Consider the following 26,406-nt stretch of genomic DNA (forward strand, 5'->3'; position numbering starts at 1 on the left):
CAGGATCTAAGCAACTGGTGGCTCCAGGGCTCTCCAGTCCATGTTTAACTTGGCCACCGGACTCCTGAAGGACCTGCCAGCAAACTCAGCTTCACTGCCCATCTCTTCCTTGATTCTAAGGAACTGATTGTACTTGTCTGGGTGCTTGGATCAGCAAGGGGCACAAGTCTTGATCTGTTTTATGCAGAACACCACCCCCTGGTCAGTGATGACAGTATCCTCAGTGTCCCCAGAGCGCTGGGACTCCATGACATTCCAGCTAACACTCTTGCAGAGACTTGGTCCCAGAGACCGAGCTGGTTCACTTTGAGCAGGAGGCAGTTGCAGGACTCCTCTGCCTCAGACTTGGCAATCCATTTAGGGTAGGTTACCATGAGATCATTCCCAATCACCTGGATGCCTGCATTAGTCCAGCTTCTGCTGAGCCTCTGCCGAGCTTCCCAGTAGTTCTAGTCAAAGGGATCTTCAATGGACACCATTGGATACTCCCGGATGAAAGACTCATACAGGTCAGCTGTTTGCCAGTTCTGAAGAACTCAGAGGCAGCCAGGTCCAACCCGATGACACCCTGGTCAGTGTAGCTGGACTTCTTTATTGTGGCCTCCTCAATTGCAGCCGTCAGCAGCTCCAACGGTTCTTTGTACTCCAGGATGTTAGGCACAAACCTGTCCTCATTACTCACATTGGTGGCATCCATCCTGCATTTCTTCTTGATGACATTCTTCAGGTTGTGATAAACCTCTGCTCCAAGGTGCCTGGCTTTCTGGAAATTGGATGCCCCCAAGGCAGGATCATGAACTCTTGCATGGCTAGCTTGTTGCTGGCATGAGAACCACAGCTGATCACATTGAAAACTGGGACCAGCAGGATGACTTTAGGATTGCCATCCAAGTCAGCGATGTGAAGGTACAGGGACACCCCCTTTTCCATGGCAGCAGCTTTTCAGACATTTGTACCAAATTTAGATTTCTTTTCAGTACCATCCAGTTTGACCATCAGTTTGTCTATCTTCTCTTGTTCTACAGCATTCAGTTTCTTGCTACCCAGAGCAGATGCAATAGTTTAATTGATGTGCCCAACAGCGTTTGAGACCCTCTTACCCAGTAGCACTTCTTATAATTGTCACGGAATTCTAGGGCCTCACAGATGTCAGTGGAGGCACTGTTGGGCACAGAAGCTTGGAAGAGACCTTTTGAGGTGCACAGATTAACCTCAACAGTGGGATTCCCTGAGTGTCAAAGATCTCTGGCATGAATCTTAAAAATACACAGGTGAATTTTTAACCTTTGGATTGCCACACAGAAAAGACACAGGTTTCTGCAGACATGGAAGACAGCATTCAGTAGAGTTTAATAACAACGAAAAGGAATTACTAGAGAGCCCAAACTGAAATAAAAATGGAATTGAAAAATTTAGGACGTCAGACAAAAAGCCTCATACCTAACCTCTTGAGAACAGTTAACATGTCTTCTGCTTCCTCCTTTAACAACAGGAATTCCTTAGAGATAGCAATATTATGGACCAGTATGAGTAATCACCAGCTCTGTGCATTGAGTTTCTAAGGTTATGTAAGAATAATTAGTTATTTTGTTCCTCCAGGTCATCAGCTTGATCTGTGTAATCCGGGACTATATATCCCTGTTTGCTCTTCTTACAGTGTTCTTTCTGCATCAGGAAGCTCTTGCTATTGTATTTACTTCAGGATTCAAGAGTGAGTCTTCACCAGCCAACAAGAAAGGGATGTTTGTCATATGCACAGCCTTTCATCATGGCCACACAGACCCACAGTTTAGTCATGTAAGTTCTGAGGGAATTGAGGATGAAGAAAAGATGGCAAGAATTATTATTTCTTTCTAATCATATGAACTGTGATAATTTGGGTAGCCTGATGGTATAATAATGGTAATAAAAATTTGAGCCACTCTACTGGGACCTCGTGTTCTTAGTTGAGATGGTAGTCCTCAAATTCTCATTGGACTATCCCCAGTGTCTCTTCTGCATACTACTATGACCAAAGAAAGCAGCAAATATGCCCAACCCAGTGGTTTTATAAGCAATCGAAAGTACTGTGACTGTGTTGGTGAGGGTAATTCAGTAATTATACCTTTGAAGATAGCTACTATGAGTGTGTTACTACTAAGGTCTTCCCTGGTGGAGATCTGAGCTCTATATTTTATGTATCTTACTTCAACTGAATAGTTTTTCAAAGTTCCAAAATTATAATGTTCTGCCTAATTATTATTTTATAGAAAGTGAAAGACAAAGACAGTGTTTCTGTGTAATATATCCTAGGTAGTCAGGTAGAAATAGGTGAAGTTTGTGTGTTACTTTGCCTGAGTAAAACACAAAATGATCTTTTCTGTGAACAGTCATTTCATGATGCTTTATTCCAGAAAAAAAAGGCCCATGTCTTCTTTTCCCTGTGGTTTCCAGATCTTTTATAATGGAATGTTTAGTTCTGCTGTGTGAATTGCAGGTAGTATATTCGAGGTGCATTTGGAACAGTCTCAAAACAATGAAACAGTAATTCAACTCAGTCTTTTCTAGTTCCCTTGGTCTATACTTTGCTTCACCCTCTGAAGTGCTGAGTTTACAGGCCTACAAAGACTGTGTTCTATTTTTCTGAGTATTTTTGTTGCTCTCAACATCCTCCATCATTCTGAGGCTCAGTCAGTAATTTTTCATGAGGAAATGCGGTCAGATCCCTATATCATTTGTGGTTTGAAAACATGAGAGACTAAAAAGATATGTGCTGTTAAGTCCTCTGAATTTCTGGTAAAACCATATGATTAGTAAAATGAAAAAAAATATATACATGCACGAAATAAAAATGAATAGCCACAGAAGCTATGAATATGGAGTGGGGGGTGAGTTATATAGGGAGTTTGAAGAGCGAAATGGAAGGAAGAAATTTTACTATAATTTGAAATATAAAAATAATCAAATAAAAAACTAACACCAGACCAAAACACTCTGGATTCAAAGAATGAAACATTTGTTCTGAATTATTTTGTCTCTGATATATATATATATATATATATATATATATATATATATATATGTGATTAAGACATGTTATTAGTAATTCTGAGACACCTTAACTATCATATGACCAAGTTTTAGTAAGTATTTTTTCTATGTGTCCTCCTACTTATATTTTGTACATTGATATAAGTTAACACTTTTAACTTTCATTTTTTGGTATCATAGGGCCTAAAGAGTAATTGGCACAGATGTTAAATGAACAATACATATTTTAAACATAAAGTAGACCCTTTCTCCACTCAAAACACTGACTTCCACACATTTATTTTCATTTACATTTTCATTCAATTAAAGAATGCGACCTGGAAATTGATCCAAGAAAATTTTTCTGGTGTTTGGTTCTGTATCATGTTGGGTCATCTCATGGTATTTGATAGCTGCACTACTGGGTTATCAAAAAGTGGTGCCTAACTCACCAGAAGGTAAAAGGATGTACAGGCATCAAAAGAAATGGAAGGTCAATTTTGTGTGCTGTGTGAAAACCCACTTAAGAGTTTCACATAATTCTATGGTCCAATACCGTATGGAAATACTCCCCAGTAAATTCATATTTTCTATATTCATAGGATTTTAAATTTGGACAAATAAATCCAATGCCAATTTTATCACTTTCTGAATGGAGATGGGTTTTTATGTTGTGGTTTGTATGAGCATGGGGCTATGGAATAAATCATAAAAGTTCTCACAATTCGCTGATTCCCAACCAGGGCCACTGTCTTCCTTATTGGAAACAAATGGAAATATATTCTACATGTGAGTGCACTTCATATTGTATTATCTTAAAAGAACTATGATTATGTAGATTTTTGCCATTTTTGATGGCACATATTAGGAGGAAGTCATTCATGGGAAAAGTGAAGATATCATCATGCAAAGAAGATAATATTTATAGGTTATAATATCATAAAGTCAATAGTTTATACAGGGATACCAAATGGGGTAATAGGATCCAGGTGATATTGACTGTCTTTATAGGAGCAATTTAACGATGAATATTAATAGACACAGACATCTCTTGTTGCAAGTCTGACAGTTACCACATTTTTTTCAGTTACATTATTTAATTTAAAAGGTAACTAAATAGCTACTGGCATGAACAGAGGAAGATAGATGCACTTTTGGATGATTGAAGTAATTTTGTGACAGAATTAACAAGCCTGCTCAGTTAGAAACCACTTGACTACTTAGAGATTAACAAGGGAAAATTCTTTTAGTCAGTGTGCATGCCTGGATCATGAACAAAAGGGAGCCAGTCAGGGTTGGAAATCCCTGTTTGCTTGTCTAGTTTCATATCCCCAAGTTCCGATTTGAGTAATTAACCATGCTTTACAGAGACAGAAATTCCAACGTGATTGTTTGGACAAATGGGGAGATTTTCAGTGTATACCGCTGTCCTAGTTCTCGGGGATAGACCAGGACTGCTTTGAAGGGGCGGCTGTTAATCAAGGTTCTTCTGTCTGCCTGGCAGAACTGTGCTCTCCTGATAGACAACTGGGAGCCGGGCGGTGGTGACGCACGCCTTTAATCCCAGCACTCGGGAGGCAGAGCCAGGTGGATCTCTGTGAGTTAGAGGCCAGCCTGGTCTACAGAGCGAGATCCAGGAAAGGTGAAAAGCTACACAGAGAAACCCTGTCTCGAAAAGGCGCAAAGCTACACAGAGAAACCCTGTCTCGAAAAAAAAGAAAAGGCAACTGGGAGCACCCCTTCTGTTACTTTATGTGGTTTAGTATTTCCTAAGCCATCCATAGGTCCTTTTAAATACCAATTTATTATTCTCAGTTTCCAGTTTTTCCTATATAAACATGGCACTTAAACACTAATGCATGTGTGTCCATGAGAGAATGATTCAGCTATACCTGTGCAATAGATATAGGAAACTCACAGACTTAGAACCACATTTCAATGTTAGCAAATATGTTTGAGGGACAGCATGTGCTGTGCTGCATACTACTGAATGAGCATCAAGTATGTATTAAGTTAGTTTAAAATGTCTCTTTATACATATTTCAATAGATATTTATATAGAAATATCACTGGAAAAATCTGTCCCCTGAGTTTCTCTCAGCCATTGACATAGATGAACTAGACAATGAAATCACGCAGAGCCACTGAACTAAAAGTTCTTTCATAATTCAAATTTCTGTAAAATATCACATCTGACACACATAATATAAAAATGCTTATAATTTAGTAAAGATGACTTTCTTGTGAAAAGTATTATTATACAATATTAGATGAATATTTTGTAAACACCAAAAAATATTCTTAGGCAGTAGTTTCTAACCCAGGTTTAAGTAAGTATAATCTAGTATTTTCCATGTACGTATTCTCATTAAATTGGCCTGTGAAGTCCAATATCTTGTGGTACTTTAAATAGCCATGGGAAAATACACTGTTAACTGTTTCAGAGACCCACTTGTCTACACAACTAAAATGATCTTTATCTCCTCTAACAGACCTAGCAGAGAAGCAAGTGGTATCTACTTTAGCTATTAGGGCATTGCCCATGTGTTTACATCACTAATACTTCCTGTATTTTAAACCTTTTATGTTTATGGAATTCTGTGTGCTCTGACCAAAGAGCGAACCTGAAATTTCCTCTGTAGCTGAAGTAAGAACATTGACATCTATGCGCCAGGCCTGACTCACATGCAAATCACTTTACTATCTGAGGAGGAGGGACTTAAACTAGGGTTCTGGGTCAGCCTGGCTGCACTTCAGAAAATCAATAGCATTGCTTAAACGTAGGAAAATCATGTTTTCATACCAGATATTTTACTGAGATTATATGGAGATGTTTCCTCCAAATTAGCTTTGCAGCATAAATTTTCAACTGTATTTATTGACATTTCATTTTCTTTTTTCACATCACTGGATCTTAACAGTTGTGAACAGAGATGTTCTGTGATAATGTGAATTTTCTAAGATATATTTACAAAAATTTGAAATATTCTAAGATAAATAAGGGATACATATACTAATAGATTTTAAAAACCTAAAAAATGTTCAACAAAGACTAAACTACCAAAACAAAAAAGAATGGAGAATTTTTTTTAAAGTCAAAGAAAAAAGAAACCTATAGAAGACACTGGGACCTGAAAATATTTTACTGGGTAGGAATTGTTAATTTTTATTTAGAGACTATGACTTAACACTGTCAGATATATTCCAAGGAAGATAAGCCTGTTTCAGCTATTGCAATAAAAAGAAGTATGCTTAAGTGATTCAAGGTTTCATTTGATTTCATTGACAATTTTTCTAAAGTGAAGCTTCTGCAAAATATCCATTTTGTCTTAATAGTTTTGCTTTATTTTACTGTGTCTACAGGCCAGCTGTTTACAGTAATTCTGGCCTCACATCATCTAGATTACTGTATTCAATATGGCTTTCATAAGAAGTAACAATTGAACTAAGAACAAAACAGTATTTAGAGTATGGCATTTGCCACAACTGAGGAATTATTAATGAAGTCACAATTTGCGTGAAAAAATAATCAATATTTGAACTTACTTGACTCAAATTATAAAAAAAGTCTATATACATGCTGGTACCATTGTTAATAACATTTTTGGTTCCCTCTAGGAGATGTTCAAGAAATAAAAACATGCAAAACTCAACATGTATACCAGAATTCCATTTCATTCAACTCTCTGAGGATCCAGATCTACAGACTGTCCTCTTTGGACTATTTTTGTTCATGTATATCTTGGCCCTGTTTGGAAACCTGCTCATCATCCTGACAGTAAGCTCTGACTCCCATCTCCACACACCCATGTACTTCTTCCTCTCCAACCTGTCTATAGTTGATATTTGTTTTATCTCCGTCACAGTTCCAAGGGTGATTGTGGACCTCCAAAGTCACTGCCAAGTCATCTCCTATGTGGGCTGCCTGACACAGATGTCACTGTTCATAATATTTGCGTGTATGGATAGCATGCTTCTGTCTGTGATGGCATATGACCGGTTTGTGGCCATCTGCCACCCCCTATATTACCAGGTCATTATGAATCCCACTCGCTGTGGGGTCTTACTTCTAAGGTCTTTTCTCTTTAGCCTTGTGGAATTACAGTTGCACTATGTGGCCATATTAAATTTTTCCAAATGTGAGGATTTTACTGAAATTTCCAACTTTTTCTGTGACCCTTCTGAAGTCCTTAAACTTGCCCATTTTGATACTGTCACCAACATCATAGTCAGATTCAGTATAGGGACTCTCTTTGGGTTAATTCCTATTTCAGGAATAATTTTTTCTTACTTTAAAATTGTTTCCTCCATCATTCCATCACCATCATCAAGTGGGAAGCACAAAACCTTCTCCACCTGTGGGTCTCATTTGTCCATTGTTTGCCTGTTTTATGGAACAGGACTAGGAGTGTACTTCAGCTCCTCTCCATCACATAGTCCAGGAAGCAATGCAGTGGCCTCAGTGATATACACTGTGGTCACACCTATGTTGAATCCCTTCATCTACAGCCTGCGGAACAAGGACATTAAAACTGCTTTAAAGAAGATAGTTATCAGAGCATTTTAATCACTGACATTCTTTATAAATTTACACACACACACACACACACACACACACAAACACACACACACATACACACCACACACAAACTGTACATGTAAATCCTAGTTAATGACTCACCCATTATTACTAACTGATACTTCACAATATTGCATGATAAAGTGGTGGTCATTGAGGTTGCACATATGGTGGGTGGGTAGTTTTGGAAATGCACAAAATTGAAGTTGGAGAGATGAAACTTTTCTAGAGATGAATGGTGCACATTGTTGAACAGCACCTTACAGTATGAATGAGAGCAACATCTAAATGCTGCTCATAAGCCAATTTAAAGTGGCTAGTCTGCTGAGATTGTGTTTTAGAAATGACAGATAACCAGTCTTGTCAACCAAGCTGCCTTGAACAGGCCATGAATAAGGAAGAAATGAATAGACATGATTATGTGGAAGGGGAAAGCTCAGTATGCCTCATCCTTAGCCATCCTAGTCTTGAAGGTTTCACTTGGATTTTCTCTCCCATTGATCCTGAGGATAGCTTGAGACAATGATCAGTCATGGAAGTTAGATATGAGACCCTCTCCCTGCCCCTCTATATCCCAGAAATCAAGCTACCCTCTCCTGTAGTCTGTCCTCTCTAAAGACAACCCTGCTTAGAGCACTTAGGCTGGAGTGAGTGAATGGATGGGGGGCGGGGAACCAATCTAATTCCAACTCCTTACAATGGCAAGATAAATTCACGATCCTACTCAGTACCTGACTCTTCCATTTCCCTTGGCATGCTGGTTAGTTTTTTCCAAATAGAGTCAGTGGGAAGAATGAATATCTATTGAGGAAAAGCTCCCATTAGAATTTTCTGTAAGCATGTCTATGTGTCATTTTCTTGAGTGATGATTGATGTGGGAGGGCACTTTGGGCAGTGCTACCCTTGGGTAGGTGGTTCTTAGAGGTATAAGAAAGGTACTTGAAAAAGAGCTTAGAAACAAGCCAGTAAGTAGCTTCCTTCTATGGCCTCCACTTCTGTTTGAGTTCTGACACCAGCTTCCCTCAATGATGGACTGTGATTGGGATGTATACATCAAATAAAATGTTTCTTACCTAAGTTGCTTTTGGTCATGGCATTTATCACAGCAGTAGAAAGCACTAGGACACATGTACACTGTGTCTGACCAATGAAATGGTGAGGGACTTCCTCCCCCCAGACACACTATACAAGTAATAACCATTTGTTCTGTAGGATGTTTCTGAGGGCCACTGAGGGGCCTATATTTCCCTTTTAGAACCCATATCATGCTGTACAAGGCAGGTAACTTTCCTTTTCTCTCACATCAAGCATCTCACCCTTCACAGCCCCACCATGCTGCCTCTGGTATGAGGTCCTTTGAATACACTTCCACTTCAAGGTCTGATAATGTCTGCTTCACACTATGGCCACAAGACTATCTCCTAATTGATTAATCTTGTGTCACCTCCTTTCTGGAACCTGCTGCCCTGACATTCTGTTCTCTGAGTTATAACAGTGAAGGACTGGGAAGATATCATTTTCCAATCTATGCACTGGGATTTATGGCTATGTGGAATTGTCTGGAGCTGATTTCTTGTGAAGGTGTTTGCCTCCCTCCAGAATGAGACAGAGTGAGAGCACTCATGGGGTTGTTTGGAGTCCACAGTTGTTTACTCTGACTGACTTTGTTGGTAATGTATGGTTACTGTATTTAGAGAGATAGCCTTGGATGAAGAAATGTACTTAAGGTGGAAAATTTATAAAAGTAAAATAAAATTGTGATTTAAAGAGATGATTCAATGGCATTTGTTCTTAATGTATGGATCCTGGTCTTAGTCCACTAACTTCCTGATCATTGTAGATCACAAATGTTACCAGAGGGAATGTACCCTCTGAAAATTATATGTACACTTGAATGTAATACTATATAATAAAGTTTGTCTTTTAATTCACACCTATATTTTTGAATAACATTTGTGAAGGCTTTTACCACGGTCAGTGAAACAAATTAAAATAGGATTTTAATCTCTTCCTCCTTTCCCTCATCATTTTCATCTCCAAATAGAGCTTGTTAACTGATTTGGAAATAAAATCATTACAATTTTTTTAAACTTTTTCTTTTTGTGTTTTTGAAATAGGATTTCTTTGTGTAACAGCCCTGGCTGTCACAGAACTCACTTTGTAGATGAGGCTGGCTCTGAACTCATAGAGATCTCCTACCTCTGTGTGGGTCTTTTAGATGTAGGTGGAGGCACTGCTGGGCAGAGAAGCCAATAAGAGACCTTTTGAGGAAGAGAGGTCAATCTCAACAGTGGGATTTCCTGAGAGTAAAGATCTCTCTGGCATATATCTTGAGATTGAATCTTGGTCTTCAGATTACCACACCAGAAAGAAATAGATTTCTGCAGACACAGAAGAGCACATTCAGTAGAATTTAACAACATAACAACATCATCAACAACAATAGAAGTACTAAACAGAGCCCAAACTGTGATAAAATGGAAAATGAAAAATTTAGGACCTCATACTTAATGCATTGATAACATCTCTTCTGCCTCCTCCATTAACAGCAGGAATTCCTTAGAGACTGCAATATTTTGAACCACTATGAGTAATCACCAGCTCTGTGCATTGAGTTTCTAAGGTTTTGAAAGAATAATTAGTTAGCCTGTCCCTCCTGGTCATCACCTTGATCTGTGTAATCTGGGACTATTTATGCCTGTTTGCTCTTCCTACAGTGTTCTTTCTGCATCAGGAAGCTCTTGCTATTATATTCACTTCAGGATTCATGAGTGAGCCTTCACCAGCCAACAAGCAAGGGAGTTTTGCCATATCTACAGCCATTCATCATGGCCACACAGACTCACAGTTTAGTCATGTAAGTCCTGAGGGAATTAGGATGAAGAAGAGATGACAAGAATTATTATTTCTTTCTAATCATATGAACTGTGATAATTTGGGTAGCCTGATGGTATAATAATGGTAATAAAAATTTAAGTCTCTGTACTGGGATCTTATGTTCTTAGTTGAGATGGTAGTCCTCAAATTCTCATCGGACTATCCCCAGTGTCTCTTCTGCATACTCCTATGACCAAAGAGAGCAGCAAATATGCCCAACTCAGTGGTTTCATAAGCAATCTAAAGTACTGTGACATGATGGTGAGGGTGATTCAGTAACTATATATTTGAAGAAAGCTACTATGAGTGTGTGACACTTAAGGTATTCCCTGGTGGAGATCTGAGCTCTATATTTTATGTATCTTACGTCATCTGAATAGTTTTTCAAAGTTCCAAAATTATAAGCTTCTGCCTATTTATTATTTTACAGAAAATGAAAGACAAAGATAGTGTTTCTGTGTAACATGTAGTAGGTGGTCAGGTTGAAATGGGTGAAGTTTGTGTGAGTTACTTTGCCTGAGTAAAACACAAAATGATCTTTTCTGTGAACAGTCATTTCATGATTTATTTATGATTTTATTCCAGAAAAAAGGCCCATGTCTTCTTTCCCGTGTGGATTCTAGATCTTTTATAATGGAATGTTTAGTTCTGCTGTGTGAATTGCGGGTAGTATATTTGAGGTACATTTGGAACAGTCTCAAAACAATGAAACAATAATTCAACTCAGGCTTTTCTAGTTCCCTTGGTCCATACTTGGCCTCACCCTCTGAAGTGCTGGGTTTACAGGTCTACAAAGACTGTGTTCTATTTTCCTGGATATTTTTGTTGCTGTCAGCATCCTCCATCATTCTGAATCTCAGCCAGTAATTTTTCATGAGGAAATGCGATCAGATACCTATATCATTTGTAGTTTGAAAACATGGGCTCTTAAAAAAAGATATGTGCTATTAAGACCTCTGAATTTCTTGTTAAAACCATATGATTAGTAAAATGAAAATAATATATACGTTAATGAAATAACAATGAATGTGCACAACAGCTGTGATTGTGAAGTAGAGTGGGGTGAGTTATATAGAGGGTTTTGCGAGTGAAATGGGAGGAAGTATATATATGTTATATTATCATTTTACTATAATTTGAAATATAAAAATAATCAAATAAAAAAGTAACACCAGACCAAAACACTCCTGATTAAAAGAATGGCACATTTGTTTTGAATTATATTGTCTTTGCTATATATTTATGTGAGTTAGGTCATGTTATTAGTAATTCTGAGACACCTTAAGTATCATGTGACCAAACTTTAGTATTTTTTCTATGTGCTATCCTTCTTATATAAGTATGTTTTGTACATTGATATAACTTAACACTTTTAACTACCATTTTTTGGTTTCATAGTGCCTAAAGAGTCATTGGCACAGATGTGAAAGGAAAAATACATATTTTAAACATAAAGTAGACCCTTTCTCCTCTCAAAACACTGACTTCCACATATTTGGTTTCCTTTACATTTTATTCAATTCAAGGATGTAACCTAGAAATTGATCCAAGATAAATTTTTCTGGTGTTTGGTTCTGTATCATGTCGGGTCATCTCATGGTATTTGATAGCTGCACTACTGGGTTATCCAAAAATGGTGCATAACTCACCAGAAGATAGAAGGATGTACAGGCATCAAAAGAAATGGAGGGTCAATTTTGTGTATTGTGTGAAGACACACTTTAGAGTTTCACATAATTCTATGGTCCAATGGCCTTTGGAAATACTCCCCAGTGAATTCATATTTTCTATATTCATAGGATTTTAAATTTGGACAAAAAAATCCAATGCCAATTTTATCAGTTTCTGAATGGTGATGGGTTGTTATCCTGTGGTTTATATGAGCATGTGGCTATGGAACAAATCATAAATTTTCTCTCAATTCAGTGTTTCCAAATCACGGGTCACTGTTTTCCTTATTGGAAACAAATAGAAGTATATTCTACACGTGAGTGCATCTCCTATTGCATTATCTTAGAAGAATTATAATTAAGTATATTTTGTCATTTTTGATGGCACATATTAGGAGGATGTCATTCATGGGAAAAAGGCAAAAATAATCGTGCAAAGCAGATGATATTTATATGTTATAATATCAAAAAGTCAATAGTTTAAACAGTGATACAAAAATAGGTAATAGGATTCAGGTGCTATTGACTGTTTTGATAGGAAGAATTAACTGGTGAATATTAATAGACACAGACATCTCTTGCTGCAAGTCTGAGAGTTACCACATTTTTTTCAGTTACCATATTTTTAAAAGGTAACTAAATAGCTACTGGCATGAACAGAGGAAGGTAGATGCTCTTTTTGATGATTGAAGTAATTTTGTGACTGAATTAACAAGCCTGGTCAGTTAGAAACCAATTGACTACTTAGAGATTAACAAGGGAAAATTCTTTTAGTCAGTGTGCATGCCTGGATGAATGGACAAAAGGGAGCCAGTCAGGGTCAGAAATCTCTGTTAGCTTTTATATTTTCATATCCCCAAGTTATGATTTGAGTAATTAACTATGTTTTACAGAGACAGAAATTCCAATGTGATTGTTTGGAGAAATGGGGAGATTTTCATGTATACTCTTGTCATAGTTCTCTGGGGACAGACCAGGACTGCTTTGACGGGGCGGCTGTTAATCAAGGTTCTTCTGTCTGCCTGGCAGAACTGTGCTCTCCTGATAGACAACTGGGAGCACTCCTTCAGCTACTTTCTGTGGTTTAATATTTCCTAAGCAATCTATAGGTCCTATTAAATGTCAGTTTATTATCCTTAGTTTCCAGTTTTTCCTATAATAATATGGCACTTAAACACTAATGCATGTCTGTCCATAAGAGAATGATTCAGCTAATACCTGAACAATAGATACAGGAAACTCACAGACAGACTTAGAACCACATTTCAATGTTAGCAAATACGTTTAGGAACAGCATGGGCTGTGTTGCATACTACTGAATGAGTATCACATATGTATTAGGTTAGTTTAAAATGTCTTTATATATATACTTCAATAGATATTTATATAGTAATATCGCTGTAAAAAAATCTGTCCCCTGAGATTCTATCAGCCATTGACATAGATGAACTAGACAATGAATTATGCAGAGCCACTGAACTCAAAGTTCTTTTATCATCATTCAAATTTCTGTAAAATATCACATCTAACATACATTATATAAAAATGCTTATAATTTAGTAATGGCGGGTTTCTTGTTAAAAGTATTATTGCTTAGAAAGTATTAATTGAATACTTCGTAAATGCCAGGAAATAATCTAAGGCAGTGGTCTCTTATCCAGGTTTAAGTAAGTATGATGTAGTATTTCCCATGTACATATTCTGATTAAATTAGCCTGTGAAGTCCAAGATCTTGTGATACTTTAAGTAGCCATGGAAAAAATACACTGTTAACTTTTTCAGAGAACCACTAGTCTACACAACTGAAATGACCTTTAATAACATTATCTCCTCTAACAGACCTAGTAGAGAAGCAAGTGGTATCTACTTTAGCCATTAGGGCATTGCACATGTGTTTACATCACTAATACTTTCTGTATTTAAAACCTTTTATGTTTTAAGCATGTGCTCTGACCAAAGAGTGAACCTGACATTTCCTCTGTAGCTGAAGTAAGAATATTGACATCTATGCACCAGGCCTGACTCACATGCAAATCACTTTACTCTAAAGTAAAGTGTAAATCACTTTACTCTGATTGCACTTCCGAAAATCAATGGCATTGCTCAAACATAGGAAAACCATGTTTTTCTACCAGATATTTTACTGCGATTATGTGGATGTTCCCCGCAAATTAGTTTTGCAGGATAAAATTTCAACTATTTTTCCTGACATTTTTCATATCACTGGATATCTTAGCAGTCGTGGACAGAGATGTTCTGTGATAATATGGATTTAACTAAGATATATTTACAAAAAATTTGAAATATACTAAGAAAAAATAAGAGACACACATACTAATCGGTTTTAAAGATCTAATTTTGAAAGGAAGACTTAAATCTCAAAACAAAAAAATGAAGAATATTCATTGCAATAAAAAGCAGTATTTTTAAGTGCTTCAAGTTTTTATTTGATATAATTGACAGTTTTCTTAAAGTGAAGCTTCTGCAAAATATCCATTTTGTCTTAAAGGTATTTGCTTCATTTTACTGTGCTACAGGCCAGCTGTTTACAGTGATTCTAGCTTCACATCATATAGATTACTATATTCAATAAAGTTCTCATAATAGGTAACAACACATGACCCAAGAACACAACACTATTTAGTAAATGGCATTTACCACAACTGAAGAATTATGAATGAAGTCACAATAGGCTTGAGAAAATACTATTTGAACTTACTTTACTCAAATTATGAAAAATGTCTATATGCATGCTGGTACCATTGTTAAAAACATTTTTGGTTTCCTTCAGAAGATGTTCAAGAAATAAAAACATGAGAAACTCAACATGTGTACCAGAATTCCATTTCATTCAACTCTCGGAGGATCCAGACGTCCAGACTGTCCTCTTAGGCCTTTTGTTGTCTATGTATATCTTGGCCCTGTTTGGAAACCTGCTCCTCATCCTGACAGTAAGCTCTGACTCCCATCTCCACACACCCATGTACTTCTTCCTCTCCAACCTGTCCATAGTTGATATTTGTTTCATCTCCACCACTGTTCCAAGGGTGATTGTGGACATTCAAAGTCACTGCCAAGTCATCTCCTATGTGGGCTGCCTGACACAAATGTCACTGTTTATAATATTTGGATGTATGGATGACATGCTTCTGGCTGTGATGGCATTTGACCGGTTTGTGGCCATCTGCCATCCCCTGTACTACCATGTCATTATGAATCCAACTCGCTGTGGGATGTTGCTTCTAGGGTCTTTTCTCCTTAGCTTTGCAGAATTGCAGTGGCACTATGTAGCAATATTCAATTCTTCCAAATGTGAAGATTTTATTGAAATTTACAACTTCTTCTGTGACCCTTCTGAAGTCCTTAAACTTGCCCATTTTGATACTGTCACCAATGTCATAGTCAAATTCAGTATAGGCACTGTCTTTGGGTTAATTCCTATTTCAGGAATTGTTTTCTCTTACTTTAAAATAGTTTCCTCCATCATAAGATCACCATCATCAAGTGGGAAGCACAAAACCTTCTCCACCTGTGGGTCTCATTTGTCCATTGTTTGCCTGTTTTATGGAACCGCAGTAGGAGTGTACCTGAGCTCCTCTTGGTCACATAATCCAAGAGGCAATGCAGTGGCCTCAGTGATGTACACTGTGGTCACACCTATGTTGAATCCCTTCATCTACAGCCTGCGGAACAAGGACATTAAAACTGCCTTAAGGAAGATTCTTAGCAGAGCATTATAATCACTGATACTCTTTATAAATTTACACACACACACACACACACACACACACACACACACACACACATACACACACGCACATACATGCACAAACTGTACATGTAAATCCCAGTTATTGACTCATGCATTATTACTAAATGATATGTCACAATATTGCATGATAAAGTGGTGGTCATTGAGGTTGTATTATGGTGGATGGGTTGTTTTAGAAATGCACAAAAATTGAAGTTGGGGAGATGAAACTTTTCTAGAGACGAATGGTGCACATTATTGAACAACACCTCACAGTATGAATGAGAGCAACACCTAAATGCTGCTCATAAGCCAATTTAAAGTGGCTAGTCTGCTGAGATTGTGTTTTAGAAATGACAGATAACCAGTCTTGTCAACCAGGCTGCCTTGAACAGGCCATGAATAAGGAAGAAATGAATAGACATGATTATGTGGAAGGGGAAAGCTCAGTATACCTCATCCTTAGATATCCTAGACCTGAAGGTTTCACTTGGATTTTCTCTCCCATTGATCCTGAGGATAGCTTGAGACAATGATCAATGGTGGATGTTAGATATGAGACCCTCTACCTGCCTCTCTATCTCCCAGAAATCAAGCTAACTCTCCTGTAGTCTGTCCTCTATAAAGACAACCTTGCTTTGAGTACTCAGGCTGGGGTGTGTGGGTAAGTGGATGAGGCGAGAGCAATCCAGTTCCCCCTCCTTACAATAGCAAGATAAATTCATGATCCTACTCAGTACATGAATCTTCCATTTCCCTTGGCATGCTGGTTAGATTTTCCCATATAGAGTCAACATGAAGAAGGAACATCCATTGAGGAAGAACTTCCATTACAAGTGTCTGTGTGTCATTTTCTTGAGTGATGATTGATGTGGGAGGGCACAACCCACTTCAGACTGTGCTAAACTTGGGCAGGTGGTTCTTGGAGCTATAAGAAAGGTCCTTGAAAAAGAGGTTAGAAACAAGGCAGTAAGTAGGTTTCTTCCATGATTTCCACTTCTGTTTGAGTTCTGACACGAGCTTCAGTCAATGATGGACTGTGATTGGGATGTATACATCAAATAAACTGTTTCCTACCCAAGTTGCTTTGGTCATGGCATTTATCACAGCAGTAGAAAGCACTAGGACACATGGACACTGTGTCTGACCAATGAAATGGTGAGGGAATTCCTACCCCCAGACAAACTATTCAAGTATTAAACATTTGTTCTGTAGGATATTTCGGAGGGCCACTGAGGGGCCTATCTTTCCCTTTTAGAACTCACATCATGCTGTACAAGGCAGGTGACTTTGTTCCTCTCCCACATCAAGCTCTCTACCTTCACAGCCCCACCAAGCTTCCTCTGGTGTGAGGTCCTTTGAATGCACTCCCACTTCAAGGTCTGATCATGTCCCCTTCCCACTATGGTCACAAGACTATCTCCTAATGGGGCAAACTTGTTTCAGCTCCTTTCTTGAACCTGCTGCCCTGACATTCTGCTCTCTGATTTATAACAGTGAAGGACTGGGAAAATATCATTTTCCAATCCATGCATTGGGATTTGTGGCTGTGTGGAATTGTCTCCAGTTGATTTCCTGTGAAGGAGTTTGCCTTCCTCCAGAATGAGACAGAGTGAGAGCCTAACCTGGGGATGCACTGATGGGATTATTTGTGGTCCACAGCTGTTAACTTTGACTGACTTTGTTGGTAATGCATGGTTACTCTATTTAGAGAGATAGCCTTGGATGAAGAAATGTACTTAAAGTGGAAAATTTATAAAAGTAAAATAAAATTGTGAATTTAACAGTGATTCAATGGCATTTGTTCTTAATGTATTGATCCTGGTCTTAGTCCACTAATTTCCTGATCATTGGAGATCACAAATGTTACCAGTGGGAATGTACCCTCTGAAAATTATATGTACACTTGAATGTAATACTATATAATAAACAGTATGTCTTTTAATTCACACCAGTATTTTGAATTACATTTGTGAAGGCTTTTCTGTCATAACCATTGTCAGTGAAACAAATTAAAATAGGATTTTAATCTTCTTTTCCTCCTTTCCCTCATCATTTTCATCTCCAAATAGAGCTTGTTAACTGATTTGGAAATAAAATAATTACAATTTTTTTTAAACTTTTTCTTTTTGTGTTTTTGACATAGGATTTCTTTGTGTAACAGCCCTGGCTGTCACAGAACTCACTTTGTAGATGAGGCTGGCCCTGAACTCATAGAGATCTCCTGCCTCTGTGAGGGCCTTTTAGGTGTTAGTGGAGGCACTGCTGGGCTAAGAAGCCAGTAAGAGACCTTTTGAGGACCAGAGGTCAATCTCAACAGTGGGATTCCCTGAGAGTCAAAGATCTCTCTGGCATATATCTCGAGATTGAATCTTGGTCTTCAGATTGCCACACCAGAAAGAAATAGATTTCTGCAGACACAGAAGAGCACATTCATTAGAATTTAACAACACAAAACAACAACAACATCATCAACAACAAGAGAACTACTAAAGAGAGCTCAAACAGATAAAATGGAAAATGAAAAATTTAGGACCTCATACTTAATGCATTGATATCATCTCTTCTGCTTCCTCCATTAACAGCAGGAATTCCTTAGAGACTGCAATATTTTGAACCACCATGAGTAATCACCAGCTCTGTGCATTGATTTTCTTAGGTTTTGTAAGAATAATTAGTTAGCTTGTCCCTCCTGGTCATCAGCTTAATCTGTGTCATCCGGGACTATATATCCCTATTTGCTCTTCCTACAGTGTTATTTCTGCATCAGGAAGCTCTTGCTATTATATTCACTTCAGGATTCAAGTAAGCCTTCACCAGCCAACAAGCAAGGAATGTTTGCCATATCTACAGCCTTTCATCATGGCCACACAGACCCACAGTTTAGTCATGTAAGTTCTGAGGGAATTGAGGATGAAGAAGAGATGACAAGAATTATTTTTCTTTCTAATCATATGAACTGTGATAATTTGGGTAGCCTGATGGTATAATAACGGTAATAAAATATTTAAGTCTCTGTACTGGGATCATATGTTCTTAGTTGAGATGGTAGTCCTCAAATTCTCATCGGACTATCCCCAGTGTCTCTTCTGCATACTCCTATGACCAAAGAGAGCAGCAAATATGTCCAACTAAGTTGTTTTATATGCAATCTAAAGTACTGTGACATGGTGGTGAGGGTGATTTTGTAACTATAGATTTGAAGAAAGCTACTATGAGTGTGTGACCTTTAAGGTCTTCCCTGGTGGAGATCTGAGCTCTATATTTTATGTATCTTACTTCATCTGAATAGTTTTTCAAAGTTCCTAAATTATAAGCTTCTGCCTAATTATTAATTTATAGAAAGTGAAAGACAAAGACAGTGTTTCTGTGTAACATGTAGTAGGTGGTCAGGTTGAAATGCGTGAAGTCTTGTGTTAGTTACTTTGCCTGAGTAAAACACAAAATGATCTTTTCTGTGAACAGTCATTTCATGATTTATTTATGATTTTATTCCAGAAAAAAGGCCCATGTCTTCTTTCCCGTGTGGTTTCTAGATCTTTTATAATGGAATGTTTAGTTCTGCTGTGTGAATTGCGGGTAGTATATTTGAGGTACATTTGGAACAGTCTCAAAACAATGAAACAATAATTCAACTCAGGCTTTTCTAGTTCCCTTGGTCCATACTTGGCCTCACCCTCTGAAGTGCTGGGTTTACAGGTCTACAAAGACTGTGTTCTATTTTCCTGGATATTTTTGTTGCTGTCAGCATCCTCCATCATTCTGAATCTCAGCCAGTAATTTTTCATGAGGAAATGCGATCAGATACCTATATCATTTGTAGTTTGAAAACATGAGCGCTTAAAAAAACATATGTGCTGGTAAGACTTCTGAATTTTTTGTTAAAATCATATGATTAGTAAAATGAAAATAATATATACGTTAATGAAATAACAATGAATGTGCACAACAGCTGTGAATGTGAAGTAGAGTGGGGTGAGTTATATAGAGGGTTTTGAGAGTGAAATGGAAGGAAGTATATATATGTTATATTATCATTTTACTATAATTTGAAATATAAAAATAATCAAATAAAAAAGTAACACCAGACCAAAACACTCCTGATTAAAAGAATGACACAATTTTTTTGAATTATTTTGTCTCTGCTATATATTTATGTGAGTTAGGACATGTCATGAATAATTCCGAGATACCTTAAGTATCATGTGACCAAATTTTAGTATTTTTTCTATGTGCTATCCTTCTTATATAAGTATGTTTTGTACATTGATATAACTTAACACTTTTAATGTTCATCTTTTGGTTTCATAGGGCCTAAAGAGTTATTGGCACAGATGTGAAATAAACAATACACATTTTAACCAGAAAGTAGACCCTTTCTCCTCTCAAAACACTGACTTCCACATATTTGGTTTCCTTTACATTTTATTCAATTCAAGGATGTAACCTAGAAATTGATCCAAGATAAATTTTTCTGGTGTTTGGTTCTGTATCATGTTGGGTCATCTCATGGTATTTGATAGCCACACTACTGGGTTATCCAAAAATGGTGCATAACTCACCAGAAGATAGAAGGATGTACAGGCATCAAAAGAAATGGAGGGTCAATTTTGTGTATTGTGGGAAGACACACTTTAGAGTTTCACATAATTCTATGGTCCAATGGCCTTTGGAAATACTCCCCAGTGAATTCATATTTTCTATATTCATAGGATTTTAAATTTGGACAAAAAAATCCAATGCCAATTTTATCAGTTTCTGAATGGTGATGGGTTGTTATCCTGGGTTTATACGAGCATGTGGCTATGGAACAAATCATAAATTTTCTCTCAATTCAGTGTTTCCAAATCACGGGTCACTGTTTTCCTTATTGGAAACAAATAGAAGTATATTCTACATGTGAGTGCATCTCCTATTGCATTATTTTAGAAGAATTATAATTAAGTATATTTTGCCATTTTTGATGGCACATAATATGAGGATGTCATTCATGGGAAAAAGGCAAAAATAATCATGCAAAGCAGATGATATTCATATGTTATAGTATCAAAAAGTCAATAGTTTAAACAGTGATACAAAAAGGGGTAATAGGATCCAGGTGATATTGACTGTTTTTATAGGAACAATTAACTGGTGAATATTAATAGACACAGACATCTCTTGTTGCAAGTCTGACAGTTACCACATTTTTTTTCAGTTACCATATTTTTTAAAAGGTAACTAAATAGCTACTGGCATGAACAGAGGAAGATAGATGCGCTTTTGGATGATTGAAGTAATTTTGTGACTGAATTAACAAGCCTGGTCAGTTAGAAACCACTTGACTACTTAGAGATTAACAAGGGAAAATTCTTTTAGTCAGTGTGCATGCCTGGATGAATGGACAAAAGGGAGCCAGTCAGGGTCAGAAATATCTGTTAGCTTTTATATTTTCATAGCCCGAAGTTACTATTTGAGTAATTAACTATGTTTTACAGAGACAGAAATTCCAATGTGATTGCTTGGACAAATGGGGAGATTTTCATGTATACTCTTGTCATAGTTCTCTGGGGACAGACCAGGACTGCTTTGATGGGGCGGCTGTTGATCAAAGTTCTTCTGTCTGCCTGGCAGAATGTGCTCTCCTGAAAAGACAACTGGGAGCACTCCTTCAGCTACTTTCTGTGGTTTAATATTTCCTAAGCAATCTATAGGTCCTTTTAAATGTCAGTTTATTATCCTTAGTTTCCAGTTTTTCCTATAATAATATGGCACTTAAACACTAATGCATGTGTGTCCGTGAGAGAATGATTTAGCTAATACCTGTACAATAGATACGGGAAACTCACAGACAGACTTAGAACCACATTTCAATGTTAGCAAATACGTTTAGGAACAGCATGGGCTGTGTTGCATACTACTGAATGAGTATCACATATGTATTAGGTTAGTTTAAAATGTCTTTATATATATACTTCAATAGATATTTATATAGTAATATCGCTGTAAAAAAATCTGTCCCCTGAGTTTCTATCAGCCATTGACATAGATGAACTAGACAATGAAATCATGCAGAGCACTAAACTCAAAGTTCATTGATCATAAATCAAATTTCTGTAAAATATCACATCTAACATACATAATATAAAAAATGCTTATAATTTAGTAATGGTGGGTTTCTTGTTAAAAGTATTATTGCTTAGAAAGTATTAATTGAATACTTCGTAAATGCCAGGAAATAATCTAAGGCAGTGGTCTCTTATCCAGGTTTAAGTAAGTATGATGTAGTATTTCCCATGTACATATTCTGATTAAATTAGCCTGTGAAGTCCAAGATCTTGTGATACTTTAAGTAGCCATGGAAAAAATACACTGTTAACTGTTTCAGAGAACCACTAGTCTACACAACTGTAATGATCTTTAACAACATTATCTCCTCTAACAGACCTAGTAGAGAAGCAAGTGGTATCTACTTTAGCCATTAGGGCATTGCGCATGTGTTTACATCATTAATACTTTCTGTATTTAAAACCTTTTATGTTTTAAGCATGTGCTCTGTTCAAAGAGTGAACCTGAAATTTCCTCTGTAGCTGAAGTAAGAACATTGACACCTATACACCAGGCCTGACTCACATGAAAATCACTTTACTCTAAAGTAAAGTGTAAATCACTTTACTCTGATTGCACTTCAGAAAATCAATGGCATTGCTTAAACATAGGAAAACCATGTTTTTCTACCAGATATTTTACTGAGATTATGTGGATGTTCCCCGCAAGTTAGTTTTGCAGGATAAAATTTCAACTATATTTTCTGACATTTTTTCATATCACTGGATATCTTAGCAGTTGTGGACAGAGATGTTCTGTGATAATATGGATTTAACTAAGATATATTTACAAAAAATTTGAAATACACTAAGAGAAATAAGGGATACATGTACTAATAGGTTTTAAAGATCTAATTTTGAAAGGAAGACTTAAATCTCAAAACAAAAAATGAAGAATATTCTTTTTAAGTAAAGAAAAAAAAAGAAACCTATAGAAGACACTGGAACCTGAAAATATTTTTCTGGGTAGGAATTGTTAATTTTTACTTATAGACTAAGAGTTTACACTGTCAGATATATACTAAGAAAAATAAACCTGCTCCATGTTATGGCAATAAAAAGCAATATGTTTAAGTGCTTCAAGTTTTTATTTGATTTAATTGACAGTTTTCTTAAAGTAAAGCTTCAAAAAATATCCATTTTGTCTTAAAGGTATTTGCTTCATTTTACTGTGCTACAGGCCAGCTGTTTACAGTAATTCTAGCTTCACATCAAGATTACTGTATTCAATAAGGTTCTCATAATAGGTAACACATGAGCCAAGAACACAATTCTATTTAGTAAATGGCATTTACCACAACTGAAGAATTATGAATGAGGTCACAATTAGCTTGAGAAAGTACTATTTGAACTTTAGTCAAATTATGAAAAATGTCTATATGCATACTGGTACCATTGTTAAAAACATTTTTGGTTTCCTCCAGAAGATGTTCAAGAAATAAAAACATACAAAACTCAACATGTGTACCAGAATTCCATTTCATTCAACTCTCGGAGGATCCAGACGTCCAGACTGTCCTCTTAGGCCTTTTGTTGTCTATGTATATCTTGGCCCTGTTTGGAAACCTGCTCATCATCCTGACAGTAAGCTCTGACTCCCATCTCCACACACCCATGTACTTCTTCCTCTCCAACCTGTCCATAGTTGATATTTGTTTAATATCCAACACTGTTCCAAGGGTAATTGTGGACTTCCAAAATCACTGCCAAGTCATCTCCTATGTGGGCTGCCTGACACAAATGTCACTGTTTATAGTATTTGGATGTATGGATAACATGCTTCTGGCTGTGATGGCATATGACCGGTTTGTGGCCATCTGCCACCCTCTGTATTACCAGGTCATTATGAATCCCACTCGCTGTGGGGTCTTACTTCTAGGGTCTTTTCTCCTTAGCTTTGCAGAATTGCAGTTGCACTATGTAGCAATATTCAATTTTTCCAACTGTGATGATTTTATTGAAATTTACAACTTCTTCTGTGACCCTTCTGAAGTCCTTAAACTTGCCCATTTTGATACTGTCACCAATACCATAGTCAAATTCAGTATAGGCACTCTCTTTGGGTTAATTCCTATTTCAGGAATTATTTTCTCTTACTTTAAAATAGTTTCCTCCATCATAAGATCACCATCATCAAGTGGGAAGCACAAAACCTTCTCCACCTGTGGGTCTCATTTGTCCGTTGTTTGCCTGTTTTATGGAACAGGACTAGGAGTGTACTTCAGCTCCTCGTGGTCACATACTCCAAGAAGCAATGCAGTGGCCTCAGTGATGTACACTGTGGTCACACCTATGTTAAATCCCTTCATCTACAGCCTGCGGAACAAGGATATTAAAACTGCCTTAAGGAAGATTCTTAGCAGAGCATTATAATCACTGACATTCTTTATTAATTTACACACCCCCACCACACACAGGCACATACATGCACAAACTGTACATGTAAATCCCAGTTATTGACTCATGCATTATTACTAAATGATACTTCACAATATTGCATGATAAAGTGGTGGTCATTGAGGTTGTATTTTGGTGAATGGGTAGTTTTAGAAATGCAGAAAAATTGAAGTTGGAGAGATGAAACTTTTCTAGAGACGAATGGTGCACATTATTGAACAACACCTTACAGTATGAATGAGAGCAACACCTAAATGCTGCTCATAAGTCAATTTAAAGTGGCTAGTCTGCTGAGATTGTGTTTTAGAAATGACAGATAACCAGTCTTGTCAACCAGGCTGCCTTGAACAGGCCATGAATAAGGAAGAAATGAATAGACATGATTATGTGGAAGGGGAAAGCTCAGTATGCCTCATCCTTAGACATCCTAGACCTGAAGGTTTCACTTGCATTTTCTCTCCCATTGATCCTGAGGATAGCTTGAGACAATGATCAATGGAGGATGTTAGATATGAGCCCCTCTACCTGCCCCTCTATCTCCCAGAAATCAAGCTAACTCTCCTGTAGTCTGTCCTCTATAAAGACAACCCTGCTTTGAGTACTCAGGCTGGGGTGGGTGGGTAGGTGGATGAGGTGAGAGCAATCCAATTCCCCCTCCTTACAATAGCAAGATAAATTTATGATCCTACTCAGTACATGAATCTTCCATTTCCCTTGGCATGCTGGTTAGTTTTTCCAAAATAGAGTCAACATGAAGAAGGAGCATCCATTGAGGAAGAACTTCCATTACAAGTGTCTGTGTGTCATTTTCTTGAGTGATGATTGATGTGGGAGGGCACAGCCCACTTCAGGCAGTGCTACCCTTGGGCAGGTGGTTCTTAGAATTATAAGAAAGGCACTTGAAAAGGAGCTTAGAAACAAGCCAGTAAGTAGCTTTCTTCCATGATTTCCACTTCTGTTTGAGTTCTGACACCAGCTTCCCTCAATGGTGGACTGTGATTGGGATGTACACATCAAATAAACTGTTTCCTACCCAAGTTGCTTTTGGTCATGGCATTTATCACAGCTGTAGAAAGCACTAGGACACATGGACACTGTGTCTGACCAAGGAAATGGTGAGGGACTTCCTACCCCCAGACACACTATACAAGTAATAAACATTTGTTCTGTAGGATGTTTCTGAGGGCCACTGAGGGGCCTATCTTTCCCTTTTAGACCTCACATCATGCTGTACAAGGCAGGTAACTTTCCTCCTCTCCCACATCAAGCTCTCTACCTTCACAGCCCCACCATGCTTCCTCTGTCGTGAGGTCCTTTGAATGCACTCCCACTTCAAGGTCTGATCATGTCCCCTCACACTATGGTCACAAGACTATCTCCTAATGGGGCAAACTTGTTTCAGCTCCTTTCTGGAACCTGCTGCCCTGACATTCTGCTCTCTGATTTATAACAGTGAAGGACTGGGAAGATGTCATTTTCCAATCCATGCATTGGGATTTGTGGCTGTGTGGAATTGTCTCCAGTTGATTTCCTGTGAAGGAGTTTGCCTTCCTCCAGAATGAGACAAGTTAGAGCCTAACCTGGGGATGCACTGATGGGGTTGTTTGTGGTCCACAGATGTTAACTCTGACTGACTTTGTTGTTAATGTATGGTTACTCTATTTAGAGAGATAGCCTTGGATGAAGAAATGGACTTTATGTGGAATATTTATAAAAATAAAATAAAATGGTAAATTTAACAGATGATTCAATGGCATTTGTCCTTAATATACTGATCCTGGTCTTAGTCCACTAATTTCCTGATCATTGGAGTTCACAAATGTTACCAGAGGGAATGTGCCCTCTGAAAATTATATATACACTTGAATATAATACAATATAATAAACAGTATATCTTTTAAATCAGAGCTATATTTTGAATAACATTTGTGAAGGCTTTTCTGTCGTAACCATGGTCAATGAAACAAATTAAAATAGGATTTTAATCTTCTCTTCCTCCTTTCCCTCATCATTTTCATCTCCAAATAGAGCTTGTTA

The 26,406-nt window shown here is 37.4% G+C and overlaps 3 protein-coding genes and 1 pseudogene across 3 annotated transcripts; 3 read left to right on the forward strand and 1 right to left on the reverse strand.

Annotated features, from left to right (window-relative positions):
- Positions 1-6: 6 nt before the first annotated feature.
- On the reverse strand, positions 7-1,011 carry LOC102919899 (alpha-enolase pseudogene; annotated as a pseudogene).
- A 652-nt stretch (positions 1,012-1,663) lies between these two features.
- LOC102920215 (olfactory receptor 7E24-like) lies at positions 1,664-7,576 on the forward strand. The gene is made up of 2 exons (XM_006998920.3): positions 1,664-1,797; positions 6,628-7,576. The coding sequence occupies exons 1-2, from the start codon at positions 1,769-1,771 to the stop codon at positions 7,574-7,576; spliced, it is 978 nt and encodes a 325-aa protein (XP_006998982.3). The 5' UTR covers positions 1,664-1,768.
- Positions 7,577-14,613: 7,037 nt separating this feature from the next.
- On the forward strand, positions 14,614-15,875 carry LOC121832161 (olfactory receptor 7E24-like). The gene has a single exon (XM_076544073.1). The coding sequence runs from the start codon at positions 14,874-14,876 to the stop codon at positions 15,873-15,875; it is 1,002 nt and encodes a 333-aa protein (XP_076400188.1). The 5' UTR covers positions 14,614-14,873.
- Positions 15,876-23,343: 7,468 nt separating this feature from the next.
- On the forward strand, positions 23,344-24,345 carry LOC102906156 (olfactory receptor 7E24-like). Its single transcript, XM_076544039.1, has one exon. The coding sequence runs from the start codon at positions 23,344-23,346 to the stop codon at positions 24,343-24,345; it is 1,002 nt and encodes a 333-aa protein (XP_076400154.1).
- The last annotated feature ends 2,061 nt before the right edge of the window (positions 24,346-26,406 follow it).

The sequence above is a fragment of the Peromyscus maniculatus genome, chromosome 9 (genome assembly GCF_049852395.1).
Source record: "Peromyscus maniculatus bairdii isolate BWxNUB_F1_BW_parent chromosome 9, HU_Pman_BW_mat_3.1, whole genome shotgun sequence".
NCBI lineage: Eukaryota > Metazoa > Chordata > Mammalia > Rodentia > Cricetidae > Peromyscus > Peromyscus maniculatus.